Source organism: Callionymus lyra, chromosome 2 (genome assembly GCF_982586985.1).
Source record: "Callionymus lyra chromosome 2, fCalLyr1.hap1.1, whole genome shotgun sequence".
Taxonomy (NCBI): Eukaryota; Metazoa; Chordata; class Actinopteri; order Syngnathiformes; family Callionymidae; genus Callionymus; species Callionymus lyra.
In genome coordinates this window covers 36,013,952-36,033,231 of record NC_141819.1, presented here as the reverse complement: position 1 = coordinate 36,033,231, position 19,280 = coordinate 36,013,952, and the positions used below count along the sequence as shown (strand labels likewise).

At 36.4% G+C, this 19,280-nt stretch overlaps 2 protein-coding genes across 5 annotated transcripts in view; both read left to right on the top strand.

The window, feature by feature from the left end:
• Positions 1 to 4,733: 4,733 nt before the first annotated feature.
• Positions 4,734 to 6,783, top strand: dmbx2 (diencephalon/mesencephalon homeobox 2). Its single transcript, XM_087783020.1, has 3 exons — positions 4,734 to 4,887; positions 5,857 to 6,032; positions 6,319 to 6,783. Exons 1-3 carry the CDS (start codon positions 4,734 to 4,736, stop codon positions 6,781 to 6,783), a joined length of 795 nt encoding a protein of 264 aa, XP_087639146.1.
• A 2,236-nt stretch (positions 6,784 to 9,019) lies between these two features.
• The window catches only part of csnk1g2b (casein kinase 1, gamma 2b), a 34,362-nt gene continuing 24,101 nt past the window's right edge, over positions 9,020 to 19,280 (top strand). For all 4 annotated transcript variants that reach the window (XM_087784892.1, XM_087784890.1, XM_087784891.1 and 1 more), the window contains exons 1-2: positions 9,020 to 9,168; positions 12,461 to 13,220. In XM_087784892.1, the coding sequence (XP_087641018.1) occupies positions 12,999 to 13,220 (222 nt within the window). In that variant the 5' untranslated portion in view covers positions 9,020 to 9,168; positions 12,461 to 12,998. The remainder of the gene's footprint in view (positions 9,169 to 12,460; positions 13,221 to 19,280) is intronic.

The window sequence follows — 19,280 nt, the reverse complement described above, 5'->3', positions numbered from 1 at the left end:
TTTTCAAACAGAGTAATGAAGACCGACTGAAGAGAAAGGAAAAATATTATACGTTTATAATATTAAAAGATTATAATCTCACTCATTTGTGTGTAAATACACATCATTTAAGTTTCATCTGAATTGGTCATATTTGAAATCGGAGTGGGGGCTCTGCAGAAACAGGGGCCTGAGAGGAAAATTAAGGGGCTGCAGGTATAGGGGCCTGAGAGTGGAGAAGAAGAGAGGACTTTTTTGCAGTCCTTCAGATGTATTTGTATTCATTAATCAGCCTTTACATTACGACCACCTTCCTCCTGAGCAACATGGACCTTGTCTAACATTAAAAAGTGTAATTGTTGCGACGACGTTGGAGATTATTTGTTTGATTACTGTAAAAGAAATAGAACCGATCACCTCCAAATGATGTCAGCATTCAGACCCACCAAAGTTACAATGTTTAAGTGTGAATGATCAATAAGTTGATTTTGGAAAAAGATGGAAGGGAATTGAAGAACGATGGAAAAAACGTATTTGAGTTTGTGGGAAGAGATGCTAATTTTAACCTCCAATTATTTTGACTTGTTTTTGGGCTGTCAAATACAATCACAGAAGGGCCCCAGAATTTAAACACAGTCAGAGTCAAGGCCGATAAATAAAAATACAGACAGTTTTCTATTGCTTTCTGTTATTTGCTAAGTGTTTATAATGCAATGTGAATCTCGTTTTGAATTATTAAGCTCATTTTAGCATTAACAGCTTCTCTGTGCGTGTCAAAATGCAGTAATTGTTCTCAAAATGTTAATTTTCCGGATAAATGGTGATATTTATGATCCCTGCCTTCCTAGGAACATTCGTTCAGCAGCATAATGGGCCATAGATTTGGGCAGATTGATCCAAATATCAATACCAAGTTTAGCGTAATAAGATCAGCAATACTATACCTGTATTAACTTAGTGTCGTATTGAAACCATTATTTTGGGGTATAACCCAACAAACCCCCAAATCAACATGTATTGCAAGTGATGCTTTTTATGTTGAACTTAAACGTGATTTGTTTAATTTTGAGAAAATTATATGTGGAAAACTTGTGAGCCTTAGTTATTCGGTGTGCCAGATATTTAGAGTTTGACACTGGAGTATGTTTAAATAATACTAATTATTATTTTTATTTCCTTTTTTTATCACTCTAAAATAGCTACTTTAGTATTAGGAGAGTTTCTGGTGAAAAGGGCAGAATCCTGTGTGTCTGAAAACATTTTCTTACAGCTGTGTTTTAAAAATAAAAGATTTGATCCTGAACTTTGGAATACGTCTTAAATGGCAACTATGAGTGTTTGGAGAGTCAGAATATTATTATTTTTACATTCCTCTAAGAAGGGAAGAAGCTGTATATGTGTGATGAAAAAAACTTTTCTTGCAACTGTGTTTTTAAGTGAAAGATTTGATCTCGATCTTTACAAATGACTCCAAAACAGCATCATTGAGTCCAGTTGAAATAATTCAGATAATAGATTTAAAAAAGGGATTCTTGAACGTGTGAAAAGATCACCTTTGCAGTTGTCCTCTTCTGAACAAAGGTGTTTGTGTACTCATATATTTCATCTAAGTGTGTTTGAATTCCAGGAAAAAGTGGAAAAAAATGCTACTTAACAGAATACAACGTATCATTTGACCTTGAACTCTTGTACCGAAGCGGCCCGTTACAGTGACTTAACATTAATGAGGATGAAAGTTTTCCACAATGGGATTCTTCACATGGTTCTGTAGGTGGCCGTGGTTGATAAATCTGCGAGCGTTCACCTGCTCAGTCCCTGATGAGACTAAGTCTTTGTCCTGCTCAGTAATCCAGGCATGTGTAAGATGATCCTCTGGAAGGAGGAGAACTTCATCTAAGCTGCCTCAAACTCTCCAGGAGGGAGAGGAATCCAGTAACTTCTCTTTTTTTTCTAACGCGAAAGATGCATCCTCCGCAGGAGCAGAAGAAGGCCGAGGAGCTAATTGAAGAGGTTGTTTAGGAGATGAACCGCAGAAGGAGAAATGATCCAAGGGGGGGCAGTGGTAGTGGTCCTGGGATGGGGAGGGTCACACACAACCACACTCTTTGTGTGTCTTTAATCCCCCCAGCCAACACAGCTTTGGCCAGGTTTCATCATGAAAGTGCCATGAAATAACTACTTTTTTTCTCTGCTCGCAGTAAATCTCCCCTAATCCTGCAGGCCGCGGAGACAAAGGCCTCTGGGACCTAATCCCGGAGCTTTTAGTGGGGCTGAGGGGCTGCTCAACGGAGCCTCTTCTAAATGACTTATTTCTATCGGACACTAATATAGCTTGACAGCCAAGAACGGCAAAAGGAGAGTGAAAAAAGAAAGCGGCGAAAGAAAGAACACAAACATTTTCACATATCTAGGAAGTCTGAGATCTCCGATCGTATGTGAACAAGGAGGAATCAGAGAGAGGAGCAAATATTCATCGACTGAAAGAAGAAGAAGGGGTTAACATTCCACAAGAAACTTAAAAAAAAGAAAATGATTGAACTTACAAAAAATATGTTTTATAGCATTTAACTGCTCCAATGCTGCTTTGGTTGGTCTACTGAAAACATCTCCCTGAACCACTTCTGTGCTAACACATTTCAAAGCTTTAAGTTTTATCTGGCTATTACCACGTTTTACACAAAAAACTTTCCTTCTTTTTCGATTGTATTAAAAACGGTTCCTAAAGAATTTTCCAAACTAACGATCTTCGACAACATTCCTTTTTAAAGCAACGGCCGTTGTTATGTTAGCACTAGCTAGCTTAATGAGACTAGCCTCGATGTATTCCAGATGCTAGAGCAAGTTTGCTTAACTATCTTTTGATAAATCTGATAAATCCTTTATTTTCAAGACAGTATCAACTCTTGTGATGAGCAGAGAGATTCCAGCCACGAAAAGACGGCTTACAAAAGGAAAAACCAGTGTAAAGAAACGTCAACTTTTGAAAATAAAATACTTCCTTGTGTACTTTACCAATACAATAATAAAGAGTTTTAAAAACATCACAGAGAAAGTTTTTTTAAAGATATTGTAAGTTTGTCTCAGTTTATTTTGTCTCCATAGTTCTTGTTTTTTATCAGTTGAGCATTGATTAGTTTGTAAATTAGAGTTTCTAGTTTTGTTTCTTGAGTTTGTAATTTTTCTTACAGGTTTGAAATTTAGTTTAAAGGGTTTGTTAAAAATGTATTAAGAGTTTGAACATTTTTAGGTGGTGGAAATTGTGCTGTAGAAGTCTGTCAATTATTTTTCAAGAATTAGTTATTAGTAATTAATTAATTAAAAATGATTAAAAAATGGCACTTCTCAGCAAATTCATGTCTACGATTTGTTTTAACCTGAACATCCACAAAGGTAGATACTTTTGAAAGACTTTCATATGCCAAAAACCAAATGGACAAACTATGAAACAAAGTGTCTTAAAACAATTTGACAAACAAACAAACAAACAAACAAACAAAAAAAGACAAAAGGGAACATGTTAGACTTTGTTCCACCGTTTCCAAGTTTGTAAATTTTTAACAAGAATGAAGTAGTTAATTAGTTTCAGAGTTTTAAACTTTATTGAATAGTTTTGCAAATGTATGAGCCAATGAAACATATCCAATTTTCCCAGTACATAATTGAAATACAATGTTTACTTTGTAAGACCAGATTCATTCTAGAATCATCATTGATTTACTTATTACTATATTATTTATTACTAAAATATTAGGTCAATAATAGAAATAAGTTGGTCTGTTGTTGAACTGAAAGACTTTCAAGGTGACACTTGATCTCCAAATCCAACTACTTAATCCTTTGTGAATGTGTAACTTGAATCTTAAATATGTCTGTGCTTATTTCAATCATCCCTTTCTCACAAATACTTGTATTTTGAAGATCCAGTTACACATTTAATGGTTAATAAACATTCTGAGATTTGTGGAACTAATTTGTAGTTCATCTGGAATTTCCAGATTAAGAGAACACTTGAGATTCTCACAGCATAAATGTTTGCCTCCCTGTGCTCAGATTAACTTCATGTGGCGACACTTTATGAGCGAAATATGGTGGCTGTTAGCTAAACAAACCCAGTGGAGGGAAGACCCCGGCCTGAAGGGGGGGGTCTGTCAAAGGCATCATGGGAGAAAGCAGCAGCACAATCAAAGGCTGTTATTTTAATCTGTCCTGCCTCGGAGATTAGCCTGGCCACATTGAATTAATTGTTTTAACGGGAGGGAATGAAACGCTCGCTTATACGGAGATCCTTGGCATAAATCTCTCAAGTTCAATAGTTTCAAAAAACTTGAGCCCCCTTGCAACCCCCCATCCTTCCCTCATCCCACCTAATCCCGTCTAATACCTTTCTTTCTATTGGCTAATGGCTGGGGGAGCATGGGTAAATGCTTCTTAAATAGTGGTGGCTCAGAATGCTTTTGGAGAATCTGATCTTGGACTGGGTGAAGAGGACGGAACCAGGACGCATGGGAGTAGCAGTTTAGACGTTTGTTTGCAAATATCAGGTGAGAAAACTTAAAAAATGCCAGGTGTTAAAACACGACTTTATGTTTTAGTACCATGCAGTACTATAACTTAAAATACAAAGTCTTACTTTCATGTATTATTTGTTTAAACTATTACTTAAAATACAAAGTATTACGTTCATGTATTATTTGTTTTATTAAAGTATACTTCAATTGTTTTTTTTAATTTGTATCTTTGCTTTTAGGTTCATCATGAACTCTCTACATTTGAGCAGAGGTGTGTTTCCTCTTCACGGCGTCAACTCGATACTTCTCGACTTCAACCAGCAGGTGGCAGAACAGTACAGTGTTTACTCCGGAGCTAATCCTGCTGTACACACATTTACTGTGGCTGAGAGGCTGGCAGGTGGGTGACGCACGCGCTCACACACGCACACACACACACAACGACTAAAAAGCATTCATAAAATAGGAACAAAATGAGTCCTCATAGTCACTGTGATTATTAGATCAAAATAGCTATTGTGTTAATAATAGTATTAATAGTTGCTTTAGTGGTAGTTGGTTTAGTTTCTATTTCTACTGTTCTGATGGTTGTTTGGGTAATTGTGGATGTAATAGCGTACGTATATCTCAAATTATTGTTGTGGGAGTAGAAATCTGGTTCTATATGAATACATAAAGTAGTAGCAGTACTAGTATACGTTATAGTAAGGTAAGCAGTCCAGGTAGTAGAATTGATTTAAGTAGTTCACCACACCATAATTGTTGTAGATGTAGTATTTGTAGTTATAGTAGTGATGGTAGAAACAGTAGTAGAATGTTGTAATACTATTATTATTATTAATTTATTTGAATGGATCATTATAACTATTATCAGTATTACAAGTTCAAGAAGTAGATGTAGTAGTAGCAATAGAAGCGGCATTAGTAGTAAAGGTTCTAATACCATTTTTGTTATTATTTATAACAATAAATAGTAGTAGCAGTTGTTGTAGGTGTTGTATTAGTAACAGTAGTAGTGAATGATGTACAACTTTTAAAAAATTGTATTAATAATGATAATAATAACAATAATCATGTAGTCCTAGAGGTAACAGTACTATCGTTGTAGTGAAAATAGTAAATAGTGTTCCAAATATTTTTCAAGTAGTAGTACTTCTCATAGCGGTAATGGTGGAGATGGGTGTAGTATTTATTGTAATAAAAGTTATAGCAGTGGCAGACACTGTAGTAGAAGAAGAAGCATAAGTCTCACTGACAAACACACACACACTCACAGACGCACACAAGCACGCACCAACACACAGAAACACACACCAGAGTGTCTGCAGGACTGTATCATGATGCATATCTCGTCTGTGTGTCTGAGCAGAGCTGATCCTGGAGGCTCGATATGGGAGCCATCAGAAGCAGCGCCGCAGTCGTACGGCCTTCACCGTCTCACAGCTGCAGGCTCTTGAAAAGGCTTTCCAGCAGACTCAGTACCCCGACGTGGGAATGAGGGAGAGACTCGCTGTGTGCATCAACCTGCCCGAGGCTCGCATCCAGGTCAGAACTGCCTCCTCTCATCAATACAGTATTTTTAGTTATTTTGTTGCACTGGGGTGTTTTGGAGAGCCTATTAAATCGAATATAAGTCACGTCTTGTTCAGATTTAACACTTTAATAATGTATGACTGTGATAAAAAGACTGACTTTCAATCTGAATCAGTAAAAATAGAAGTTCAGTGTTGACCCAAAGTGAACTTTAAAACTGTCAATGATGTATTGGCTAAGAGTAACATTACCTTATCTGCCCCCCCCCCCCCCCCCCAACCCCTTTCTCGTGCCTCAGGTGTGGTTCAAGAATAGGAGGGCAAAGTTTCGTAAAGGTCAGAAGTGCCCAACGCTCCCCAGAGATCAGAGCCTGGATGAGGCAACACAGACCAGTCAAGAAGAAAGATCAATGGAGGACAAAAAAGACGTCCCCACGTCCCCTCATGGCAGCAGCAACCCTCCCTCTCGCTGCCCTCGACCCATGGATACAAAAGGGGAGCTTCTCACATCCCGTACTGACTCTGAAGTCCCTCGCTGTCATGTGCCACTAAACAACCACCCTCCTCATTTCCCCCTCATGCCCGTGGAGTGCTACAGTAACCCTCTCCGTCAGCCACTCCTCAGACTGCTGCCGCCCGAGCTCGCTGTCCCTCCTCTCTTCTGGCCGGTCGGCCGGCACCACGGCTCTCCGCCATTCTGCCCACGGCTCTCCACCATTCTCCACACTTCTTCGGAAAAGACTCTTCCCTCTCCTTTCAGTTGACATCCATCCAATAAAACCGCTGGATTCAAACTCACAAACCAACGTAGAAGTTCATGAGAGGATACATTCATCGTATTACTTTCAGGACTGAAATTAAGTAGTTTATAATCATGTTTAAACACAGTGAGCAGCATATATTCACTCCACTTTCTCCTGGTGGCAGAATCTTGTAATGAATCACTTTACAAAGTAGAATAAAAAAAATATTTTCTTCATTGTTTTGCCTGTTTTTGTAGATGTCATCATCAACATCTGATCAGGTTCCATTCAATAAGGGGTACGATTGGGCAGAGAATGCCATCTAGTGGTCTTTAAAAATAAGAAACTGTGTCAAACTGTATCATGAAACATCATCAGCTGTTTCATGAACCCTCATCAATCCATTCCTAGTCTGAACTGCTTAATTAATGAGCAGTTAATTTGAATATTAATGAATATTTAACCGGAGATTGCCGCCTAATAAGCGCTGGAAATGATTAGACCGTATCATGAAACCTAATAAGCTGTTTCGAGAAGCCTCATCGACCCATCACGAGTGAACATCCACAATAAGAGTTGTTGCATAATTAATTTCTTGTATTAAATGAAGTCATGAACTGAGAAAAAAGACAATCTACAGAGTGAAAACTGAGGGTTAACTAGCTATTTAAACTCTTCCCCCACCTCCGTGGCCTCATATATCTTCTTCTTTTTTGAGAGCTGATACACAGAAAGCAAACCACTTGACTGAACGAAGATGTATCAGTTTTTTTTAGTTCTCTGCATCATTTCAGTCCTTCTCCAGATCAATAAAGAATATTTTGGTGTTTGTAAATAAGTTAAATAAATGTAAAAATTGTGTGTGTCAGCAGTTTTCATGGCATGAATCAATACTGTAGGATCCAGCTGAAATAGCTCTCAGTCCAGCAGACATTGGGCGAAGGTAATCAATCAATGTTTTTAACGGTTAAAAGAAGCTGGACAGTTGATAAAGAATACAAAAACATTTTTCTTTTCAGGGCCGTTATTCTCTTTAGGCCTTCTACTGCAGTAAAATCAGGACAGAGTTTGTATCTGTTATTTAACAAATGTATAGATATGATTAAAACTAGCTGCTAATTCTAATTTTTTTTAATATAATATAAATAATTAGCTACTTGATCAATTTAAATATAAACTCATGTTTCTTTATATATTGACTTTGCAATGTATGTCTTGTGTTTTAAACTTTTTGTTTGCGTTAAAATAATTACTATACAGTCATGAACAAGCAGACACACAAAAAAACAAGTAACAATTAAATAAAGGCAAAACAAAACAACAACACAGAAAATAAATTGTTTCTGGATAAGTTAAACAATAAAATGAATAACATATTTATCGTGTTTTCCTGAAAATAACTTTAATTTATTTCAATATTTTTTGATTAAGGATTAAGGTGTGACAAAATATGTATTCTTTCAATTTCCGTGAACTAGAGCACATTCCATACTGTGTCCGTTCATCCCTCAAGTTCATATAATATTTTATTTTTTTCATTTATGTTACCTTTATTTAACCAGGAAAGTCATTACTAGTCCATTTTAAATGAGATTAGCAGGTGATGAAGTTTGTGAGACCCATCTCAAAAAAATACATATAGCAAATATGTTTCAAACATTACAGTGAGTGCTCCTGTTACCAACATTAAACAATCCCACCGTGCCATATCTGACTTTTATTTAAGTTAATGTAGTGGATGTATTGATACTAGACTCTAAATGATGTTTCAGTAAACACTTACACCAACATTCACACTGGAACAAATGGGTCCTACAAAGAACGTTATTGTTACAGAAAAGGAGTTAATATTTACTGAAAACAAATTAAAATAACGTATTTGTGCAGCTTAACCTGCACTATGTAAATTGTTTAACTGTGTATTTTGTATTTTAATTTTAATTTTTTAGGATTGTATTTTTTCATGTTTAAATGTTACACAGTTAAATTTTACGCAAGCAAATTCCTTATGGAACCCTTAGTGATGATGGTAAGTACTCTGATTATGTTTAATTGGGATGTTCTCTCAAATCTATATTTTAAACTTTACACGGTGGTTCTTTCACCAATTTTAATAAAGATTACTATTCAACTAGCCTGACAAATCAATGCTAAAAACATCTATTAGTTTGAAAAGTACATTACTTGTCAGCACATTACATGCGGCTCATCTATTCACAGAGGCAGATACGCAGGTTCCTGTGCGTAGCAGTGCTGCGTGATCCACAGTGACGCCGCCTGGCTGTCGGCAATTGAGGGAGGCTTAAAGAGACAACAGTGAAATCATAGCAACTGGAAGAGAGGAGAAAATAAATGATCGATGAAGTACCATGACTTCGACGGCGTCTTGGTAGCCAACACTTCGAGGTAACACGCTTTGTTGTGATGCAGCCATTTGGTCATTGAGTGTAATTTAGAATAAATCGTCTTCGCCGTCCATGCTAATGTTCCGTCAGCTAGCCTGGGAGCTAACTAGCTTAGCTCGAAACAAGTGTACAGCCTTTATTTTGGATAAACAACACACGGCAGTATTTTACAACGACTTCCCTGTGTCGTCTCTCTATATGCGGAAATGTGTGCTGGAACGTTTTTGTGGGCTTTAAGCAGAACAAGCGAAGCTAACTCGAACATGCTAACTAACGCCAGGATGTCTTGGGAGTACATGGCCTGGCCTCCTAGGTAGCTATGGACGTTTTATCTTCGTTAATGGGCTCAAAAGCTTTTTTCTCTACACCATCAAATGCATACTTTGAACTCGCTCGCTTCCAAAGATGCTGACCGAGCTTTATCATTAAAGCTAAACCTAAAACATCAGCCTTTCAGTCATAAACTACTGTGTTGTCCAACACTATATTTTTACTAAAATGTTACACAACAATCCAATCTTTTAAACAATTCAACTTGTCTTCTTTATAACTGGCAGATTTATGTTTTTTAATTCCGAGTGTCAAGATGTGTTTCATACATTCCTTGTTGAATTGCTTATGGTAAGAACCTCACCTTTGCACCAATTTACAACATCTTTTTTTTTTTGCAAATCAGAATTATTTTGTCCTATTTAATGTAATATAGACAGTAGTTTGGTAGTCAAAAGGGATAGTTATCTTATCATTTGTTGATAAAACGATAGAACTTTATGGATCCCCTGGGAAAATTAATTTGGATAATAAGGAGGTGGTATTAAATAAATGTGTAACTTTCTGTTCTGTATACGTGTGAAATTATCATAGTGCACAGCAAATAGTATAATTGTTGTATTGAATTAGTTTTTATATTGATTTAATTTTGTCCAGAATACTATTTTTCAGAAGCGACTCACAACTCTAATAAACTATAATTTGATTGTCGTTCTATTGGCAAACATGATACACACTTGCATAGTTCCAATGTTATTAACCTCAATAGCAGGTGGAAATGTCTGTGTATTTGTATGTCATTAGAGCCTGTTGCTTTTAGTTCTTGTCAAAAGAGAATGTCCCTTTATCAAGGCATATCCTAGGATTCAATTAGAAGTTGAACTGTTTTTTTTAAACACTGAGAAATTATTCTTACCTTTTTCATCAATCTCAAACAATGATGATTAAAAAATGTGCAAGATCAAAGCACAATGTTTTTTTGTTTTTTTTGTTACTAGTTGAATTTTCTGTATCACTTTTATTCATTGTTTGAATTCAATACAATTCGTCATTGAGGCCTTGGTCAAACTTAGACTTGTTTCCTGAATAAAAAGGCAATGATTCGGGGGGTTTTTGTAATTATCTCAGAACTAGTATGCGTGTGTGTGTTCATCAAAATACGCTGAAATCTAGAGAAAGTAGTAAACACAACATGATCCCGACCTAGAATGTTTTTGCATGCCGTGTAATTATTGCTGTGATTATTGCTCACCTCTTATGTCTGATTACAGGCGTTCAACGTTAATGACCCTCAGTAAACAACACAGATAATGGTTGTGTTCACGCTTTGTCACCAAAATAGCACATGCTGGTTCTAAAAAGAAGCAAATAAAACCATTTATTTTAATTTGGTGCGTTTCAGTTGGGCTGCAAACCTGTATATCCATTTAATTTGGATTTTTTTTGTTTTTCTTGTCCAAATTCAGCTTGTTGAAAAACACCCGATCCACGTTGGTTAGACCTCTCTATTGATTAGGTTGTAAAGTATATAGGATCTTCATATCAGCAGACATTTAGGCAAAGTAGCTGATCTTGGTGGTGTTTAAAAATACAATTAGGTCCTCCAGTTGAAGGAGGAGAGGACAACTAGGGTAAATAGGCTCTAGCTTGGGTTTGCTTCCTGATTGGATCATGTACCTTGACATGACAGTGCTTGGTTCCTTAACACTAAATTATGTGATCCTTTTGTACCCTGTACTGCTATAGTGCCATTCTGTCACCCCCAAATAAATATGGTGTTCAAATCAGTTTAATTTTTTTCAATATTTGTGACTTGGTTTTCATTGATTACATGGCATTATTTTAATCTTTCAAATTAACCTGGTTTTTATGTTCCCCGGTAAGAAATATCTTACTACATGTTTACTACCACTTAAATATGTTGCTAAATTGCTTAAATTAATCCTGCACCACAGAATTCTCACATATTTGTAATTACAGTAAGTATGCAGCACGTATTCTATTTAGTCTTTTGAATTATGTTTTACAATTACAGTATGGAAGTGGTTCTGTCAAAATTATTTAATTACCAAATATTCCCAGAATTTGGGTTTTTCTTTGGGGATCAAACAGGTCAATAGTAATTTAATGATCATCATTACATTCCTTTTGAACAGAAACAGTTTTCATCTGCTAAAATTTAATTTATCTAGCTTCCCCTTATCTCTAAAGGCCTTGATATGTCAGTATTTGTATTGCATAAGACCTTCGTTTTCACCAGATCTATATTATTTATATTTCAAACCATAAAATGCATTTTTAATTTTTTTTTCCTAGCAATAAATCCAGTATTTAGCCGTGTTAATGACTACTGTAGTCCCTGTCTTTCTAATAATATACCCCCAAAAATGCAAATGTTGTAATGTGACAGCCCATAAAGGTGGTAATTGATCCACATAAGTGCCTTTCCATAGGAAAATATAGTTACCCGTTAGTGTTGCCTTCATTACCTACTTCCTCCAGGCCGACATCCTCTTAGACAGAGGACTTTGGGGAGTTGGAAGATCTTTCTTGTTCCAAGACATTCATTTGCTAGACATGCAGACGAGGGTTCCAAAGAAGTTTTGGACATTTTAAATATTTGCTAATATGTTATCCAATATACATTTTCTTTTATTTAGCAAATTATATTTACTGTTGATGAGGGGATAACCTGATATGTTCTGTCTGCTGTAAACTATCAGCCGTCTAAATTGATTATTGTATTGAATTTGCCCATTGCTAAGCACTTTGCTTTCAGCTGTCATAAGGAAATTCCAGAGTTAACAAAATACGATCTTTTCAGGATGTAGTTCATCCCCTCCCTCATGGTAATATATAAGGTACAAAAGAGAAGATTGTTAAAGTGGTTTTACAGTAGTTTTAACAATAATTTATTGGGTTATATATATATATATGTTTTATGTATTATTTTAGAAAATGCTTTGCAGAGTCTGACCAATACACTAAAATTGACATCTGATTCCCATTTGACCTTTCCGCAGATAGCCAACTGAACAAAACCATTCCTGTGGCCTGTTTCCCTCCATGCTGTGGGCCAGACCCTGGCTTCCCTCCTGGCTGTGGTCCTGAATCATGGCGAGTGCCCCCTTTGTCACTGAAGGCTGACCAGAAGGAATGAGGCACTTCTGGAGATGTTCGAAAGAGGCCTTTTGGATGCACTAGCTGGAGTTCAGGGTGCTCATTCATCTCTAATATCATATGTGTCTACCTGTGGCACACCCTAGCGCCACCTGCCTTCTCTTTAGGCAGGAACATGCTAGTCTGAGTCGACTGTGGGAGTGAAACCAACGTAGTGCTCCTGCTAAAGCAAGATCCAAGAAAGGCAAAGGAAAGATTGGACATCCCGAGGACCTTATGACGCATATTCATCTCGTTTAAGTATCTGGAGCACCCTACCTCTGTCTTGTGACATTTGTCTCTCCCTACCCTCCCAAAACTGAACTCTGCCATTGCTATTGGAATTTCTATGGTTTGCATGGCTGGAGAATAACCGTGGAGAGGCCAGGGTATCACAAGCTTATGGATTTTGATAAGAGAGGGGGCAAGGGAGAGACAGAAGAAGGAAAAAAGATGTCTAAGACAGCAGGCAGCAGGACTGGGGGTCGGAGTTCAGGGACCAACTCTGGAGTTCTTATGGTTGGCCCGAACTTCAGAGTTGGGAAAAAAATTGGCTGTGGGAACTTTGGAGAACTGCGGCTGGGAAAAAATCTCTATACTAACGAATATGTGGCCATCAAGTTGGTAAGTAATGCTTTTTGTTATTAATTTTGTAAAGCTTTCAGGTCATTAATGAAGTGCATGTAGTCCAATGTGTATCCACAGTTATGGTAATGGCTATATAAAACATTTTTTGAAATAACTTGAAAGCAGTGATGTTTTAATAGCATAGCTTTGCTAGTTCTTGTATCAAAGTTAAAAACAAATGTATTACTCAATCCTGTTATTTCTGTCAGTTGTTAAATGTTAAAGGGTATCTTTGAAACCTGAAGGCCAGACGGTGACTGAGTACCATGTACTCTGGACTCAACAGCTTGTAATTTTCTCTCCATGTATTGCCACTTTCAGTGCTTCTATCATCAGCAGACGTTTCATTGACAACTTCGTAATGAAAGTCGAGTCGTAACCCAGACATAAGCTAATGTAGTCAGACTGAAGTCGACCGTGGCTCGGCGTCATCTCCACCACAACCAGGCTGGTCCGTGTATGATTATTCCTACATTTGTATATCCCAGGGAGGTCATTATCTCTCATCGGGCATCTACTGAAGGCTTTGTTAACCACATGGAAGGCAGAGGTTAGCAAACGGCTGTAATTGCAGTGCTCCTCTTTTCTGAAATCCTTGGTTGTGCTTGCTGCCTCACCCCTTGCCTGTGAACCCTCCCATCTGTTTGGGTATTTTTATCCCCACGTTGTCCAGCTATATCTGGATGTGGCAATAGGACCATAGCAGTACTTCATATGTCCTAAGTTCCTTGAATTGTGTATTTCTAAATGCATTTATAATAAGAGGAAGTTACATTGACTGTTGCATCTTTCTTTACTCTCAAAGTTTGTTTGGCCAGTATTAATGATTTGCTAAGTGGTGTAAATGGGGCTTATATTGGTTGACCTCTTCCCTGTTAATCTAAGGACTTTTGGACAGTTGTTCATCACATGTCTGTCTGGGAGGGGTTGGGGGGGCGGGGGGCGGAATATGCCGCTGCCCGTCAAGTTGAATCTTTGCCCTTCCAGTGGTTCCTCAACTTTACTTGACGACTTGAACATAAAAAGTCTTGTTAACTCTTACCACCCGTTGACGCATGTTTAACTGGTGAAAGTTCACTTCCCTATAACTTACCAATAGTGAGTTCTTACTTACTGTTGGGTCTGAACAATTTTCAAGAGAAATGTGTAGGAGAACCAATTACACGTCTTCTGATTTAAAGATGGATAGTGTGGAAAGATGTAAATAATGTACATTATTTTTGTGTAACTACCGTGATTACTGGGGCTGAACGATTAATCGCATTTGCGATATAATCGCGATTTAAAAAAAGAAAAAAGAAGTGATTATTGTATCACAAAGGTAGCGATTTTATTTAATTTTATATTTCATTTTCAAGCCGTCATACAGTCACGTGGCGCCGAAGTTGGTGTGATTTACTATTGACTAATAATATAAATCTTTACATCACACTTTAAGCATGTTGTTGCAGGAGTTTTTAAAGTATTTACAGTGAATATATTATGTCTGTATAGAAGTTTAATTAAAGAAAGTAAACCTGAACCATCTCTTTATTTTAATTTTTGCTTAAATTTCCTTTATCTTAAAAATGGCTCAATAACTTTATCTTAACAATTGCAAAGAAATACATTTTATTGTAAATTATTTATTGTATTAGAGAAAAAATGTATAAAAAAGAAGAAATTGAAAAAATAATTGCACATTTAATCGCAATTGCAATATTTATGAAAATAATGGCAATAAGATTATTTTCAATAATCGTTCAGCACTAGTCAATACCCAACTCTCCTGACTCCCCACTCACCCGTCTAAAATGTAAATGTCTTTCTCTCAAAGATGCAGTATCTCGTCATGATGTTTTGAAGTTATTATTTTATAAAGTTCACATCTGAAAAATCTGCGAACGAGGGGTTACAAGAGCAGATTCCATTATTAAATAATAATGGGTCACTCCCCTAGTTTTGTCCTCTTGGGTTTCGTTTGGGTAAAAAAGATTTAATGTCCAGAGAAACTAAGTGTTTTCAGTGGGCGGGGCTTAAGCCTATTTCCTAATGTAAATATTTAAAATAAGAGTTTTGTACAACCAGACACATACTGATGAATGCTATATAGTACAAGATCAATTTCATAATCAGAAAATTAAAAGTATTTTTAATAATGCTGACTTTAAATACAGTTCAATGAGTTCACCATCTTTCCAAGATCTCCTCTAATTGCTGGTAAAGGAATGTGGAAAAAGCCATGTTAAAGTTAATTTATCAGAATTTTACATTTCATCTCAGATCTTGGCAGGTAAAGGCAAAAAGATATTCCAACCGTAGCACAGTTTCTGGTTTATATTATGACAAATAATCTAATTTCAATTATTTTCTTTAACAATGCGATTGGGGGAAAAAAAGGCATATAACGGTAAATCACCAATTAATCTTTTATTAATTTATTTTTTAATTTAATGTAAATTGTATACTACAATAAAACGTATTCATTTGTGATTAGAGTCCTATTCACATGATTAGTTTTACCTGTGGACCTTTGGTGGTTTTTGTGCAATTACAATCATAAACACCCGGATGCAGATTGATACTGGACAAGTGTTATCACCCGACGCCTCTGTTAAAGGAAATACAGTTTGAAATTTGCTGTGGAATTATGACATTACAAATCACAGACATAGCTCATAGGCGCGAGAATAAATCTCCAACATTTTCCGCAATTATTAAAAATCGCCTTTGGTCAACAGGTAATACTTATCGCTTGTGTATCGGGCTTAAGACAAAGTGATGAAAACCATTGTTAAGATGGAGGCAAATTAAGCATACATTAAAATAAAATGGAGATGGTTTATTTAGTTGCTTCTATTACCATTCTAAACAAACATTATATAAAATTCAAAACCATGTTTTAACATTTTTCATTGTCCACATTTTTGCACAGTTTCTCTGGCCACTCTGTCACCTTAAAGTGCTTCTTCTTCATCTTCTTAAATACAAAATAATAAGTTATATTTTTTTTTAAGTGTGATTGAACCAGGTGAGGACATGTTGTTAATGTGTTATTAACTCACTACTCCTTATTTCTGTGTTGTTTTGTGTTGCGGTCATAAGGAGCGTTGAAGGGTTTGGTAGTGATTGCTGGTACTCTGCTTCCATGAGGTTTAGGCACCAGTGGCATTTTGGCCATACAGCTGTCATATACAGCTCCTCTTTAACAGCTTCTTTCAAGCCTGAGGCCATTGAGCAACAGGTTAAAGCCGGTTAAAGAGTGTTTACGTCTCTCACAGCCTTTTCTCAACCTTAAACCCGGAGACATTCAATTATTTCTCTTGTTTCTTTGGATTCTGTTGTTGCTTGCAGTATTTTTCTTAGAAGTCCTCATCCTACCAATTTTACACACACGGGCATTATCCTGAATAAACTCTGGTTGTCGACTTAAGTTGAATCTCTCTAAGGCAGAATTGCAACAAGAATAAAAACGTTTCATAAAGAGAATTATTTGCTGCTCTTGCTTAAATTATTAAATCAAGTCCTTGTGGTTGATTACCTTTATTCAGAAAACTTATACTCTCATCCTATTATTTTCAATGAAAGTTGCAGAAAAATACCATAACACTAAGTTAGGGATGAAAGATTAATTGCATTTGCGGCAAAAAAAAAAAGATTTTCATATCGCAAGGGTTGTGATTATATTTTATTTTAAATTGATTTGTGGGCCATCATGTAGTCATGTGACATATGAGAACAAGAGAGAGAGACGTTAACACTTCATTTTAACCAAATGATCAATGATGTCTACAGAAGCTAAAGAGCAGCAGTATATAGTATAAAATAATCACAATTCGATTATTTTCAATAATCCTTCAGCCCTACACCAGATCCTCAAGTAATCCTTAAATCAGGGCAGAGATGCACAACTCATTTTAAATTTCTGTTTTCTTTTGGAACTGAGTTGCACAATCTCTATGTTGATACCGAGTGTGTTTCACCACATCATTTGGGTGGTGCCTGACATAAAGGTATCAGCCAGTGGCACCCTGCTCAAACGCACCATATCAGAGGCAGAGATGTTGATACTAGACTGTTGCACCAGGTCCTCTGTGCTTCCAGAACTCCAGTCTGTGCATGTTACAGTGCAGAGCTGGAGAGAAGAGGGGCAGTGCTGTGGACTAAAAGGTTGTCTTTGTTGGGTGGCTTGGGTCGCACAGTATCAGATATTCACTTGTATGGGTTTTCAAGCGCGAGTCTGTAGTATAGAAGCAGGACTGTATAAGCATTTATGTACATGCACATCACTTTAAACGTTCATTGTTAAGTTAACTTGGTTGAGTTCAATGCATTGTCTTTGAGGCATGATGGGTTAATGCTTAGAGGTCAATTTTACAAGCATTTAAATGGCCTCAGATCAAGATCAGAGAAGGATATGGTTCTCCAACACAATCGCACAAGGGGTTAAATATTGTCACAATGATGGTCAGGGGCCTTATAAAATGTTTATGAATAAACTTTCCCGAACAGAAATCCTGACATTGCCTTTTCGTTTTTGAAGCCTTGATCTATCTTAACTGGCTAACCAAATGACTTTATTTTCATTAACTTTGTTTTACTGTTATTGGACATTGGTTTATGATTTTCTTAATTTACTTTGAAATAAATAGTCAACAACCTGGCGGGCATTAAGGGTAAAAAAAAAAAACCACCTCTCGGCCCGTACTTGTTGGACTCCTAAAAAATAAATTGATCAAAAGGAAAAAAAACAAGAATAAATAGTTTTTGGTTTCAATGTCTTCCACATATTCTTTTATTATCGACAGCTCAATGAACTTTCATAGATATAATATAGCCAGCATATGCATGTTTTGAACAATTGTCCTTTTCATTATGGATATTTTATGATTCTTAAAAGAAAATCACAAAATGCTCCAGTTGTGAAGACGCATTAAATTAAACCATTAGTGTAATAATAATCCTATTATTATACTTTGCTTATTTATCTGTGATTTCTGCTTAATTCTTAATTTAATTTCAACTAAATACTAATTATTTATTTTTTTTCCCTTGCCAATATCCCTGAAGTGCTTAGTCTATTGTGCTTTTAAAATCATGTCCTGTCTTCTGCGCGTGACTATGACAATGGCGCGTGTGTTTTTCCAACATGGGCGTATAGTGATAAGAGAATCTTATGGTAGAGGGACTTGGTGGGTGGAGGCTGATACTGCAGGGAACATCCAGATAGAAACAGCCTGAACACAGTGGGTCACTGTATATTGTATGTTAGCCATGTTCTCATAAAGAAAGCAGTGTTTACTTTTGGTGGGGTGGCTGTGCTAGTTTAGTTAGAAAAACTGACTTTAGAGAGTTCAGTTTTAAAATTAAATAATGTTCTCCTAATGTAACAACCATTTATTGATCTATAGACTATATTAACACATTTTATATATGAACAAATATACCCATCTTGACATAGATCTATATATAAACATTATTTAATTTTGTCCTATATACGTGTAATTTATTTTAGATTTATTTTGTCTTCAGTTGTGGGCTGAACAAAATGTTTAAAAAGAAAATATCATAATCAGACTAGTTTGGTAAATAAACTTTCATGGTCATTTCTACTGTAAGGTTTTCTCCTTTGGCGATACTCCAATCAAATTATTTTAGTTCATTCAGTTTTACTCCTATTTCTCTGCACAATTGTTGACATTGATAATATCTATTTCTCATCTTATCTTAAACGGTATTTTTTTAGGTTACTTTTTCAACACAAACCATTATTTCACAAATGACTAAGTGTAGTGGGTCGTAGAAATCACAAGAGATAATGAAACAATAAGGTAAGAATGCCTATTTTTTCCGTATTATTATGACTACTGGTAATGCTGATATTTATACATTGTAATAATGATGCTGAGTCACTAATGCAAAGGCAAAAGTAGATCCAGTCATGGTGCCAGTCAGTCCGGATTCACTGGACGGAAATCTGAGGTGTTGTATTCAACCCTTGTCCGCCCCACACTGAAGCATGCTAAGCAGCTCTTGTTGCAGTCCAGCTCAGCAACTTACACCAGCTTGCCATGAGGC

Excerpts from the sequence above, each read along its gene's own strand:
- dmbx2 (XM_087783020.1), top strand. The coding sequence starts at position 4,734 with ATGAACTCTCTACATTTGAGCAGAGGTGTGTTTCCTCTTCACGGCGTC. Across the intron at positions 4,888-5,856 it reads TGTGGCTGAGAGGCTGGCAG|AGCTGATCCTGGAGGCTCGA; the intron begins GTGGGTGACGCA and ends GTGTCTGAGCAG. Across the intron at positions 6,033-6,318 it reads TGCCCGAGGCTCGCATCCAG|GTGTGGTTCAAGAATAGGAG; the intron begins GTCAGAACTGCC and ends CTCGTGCCTCAG.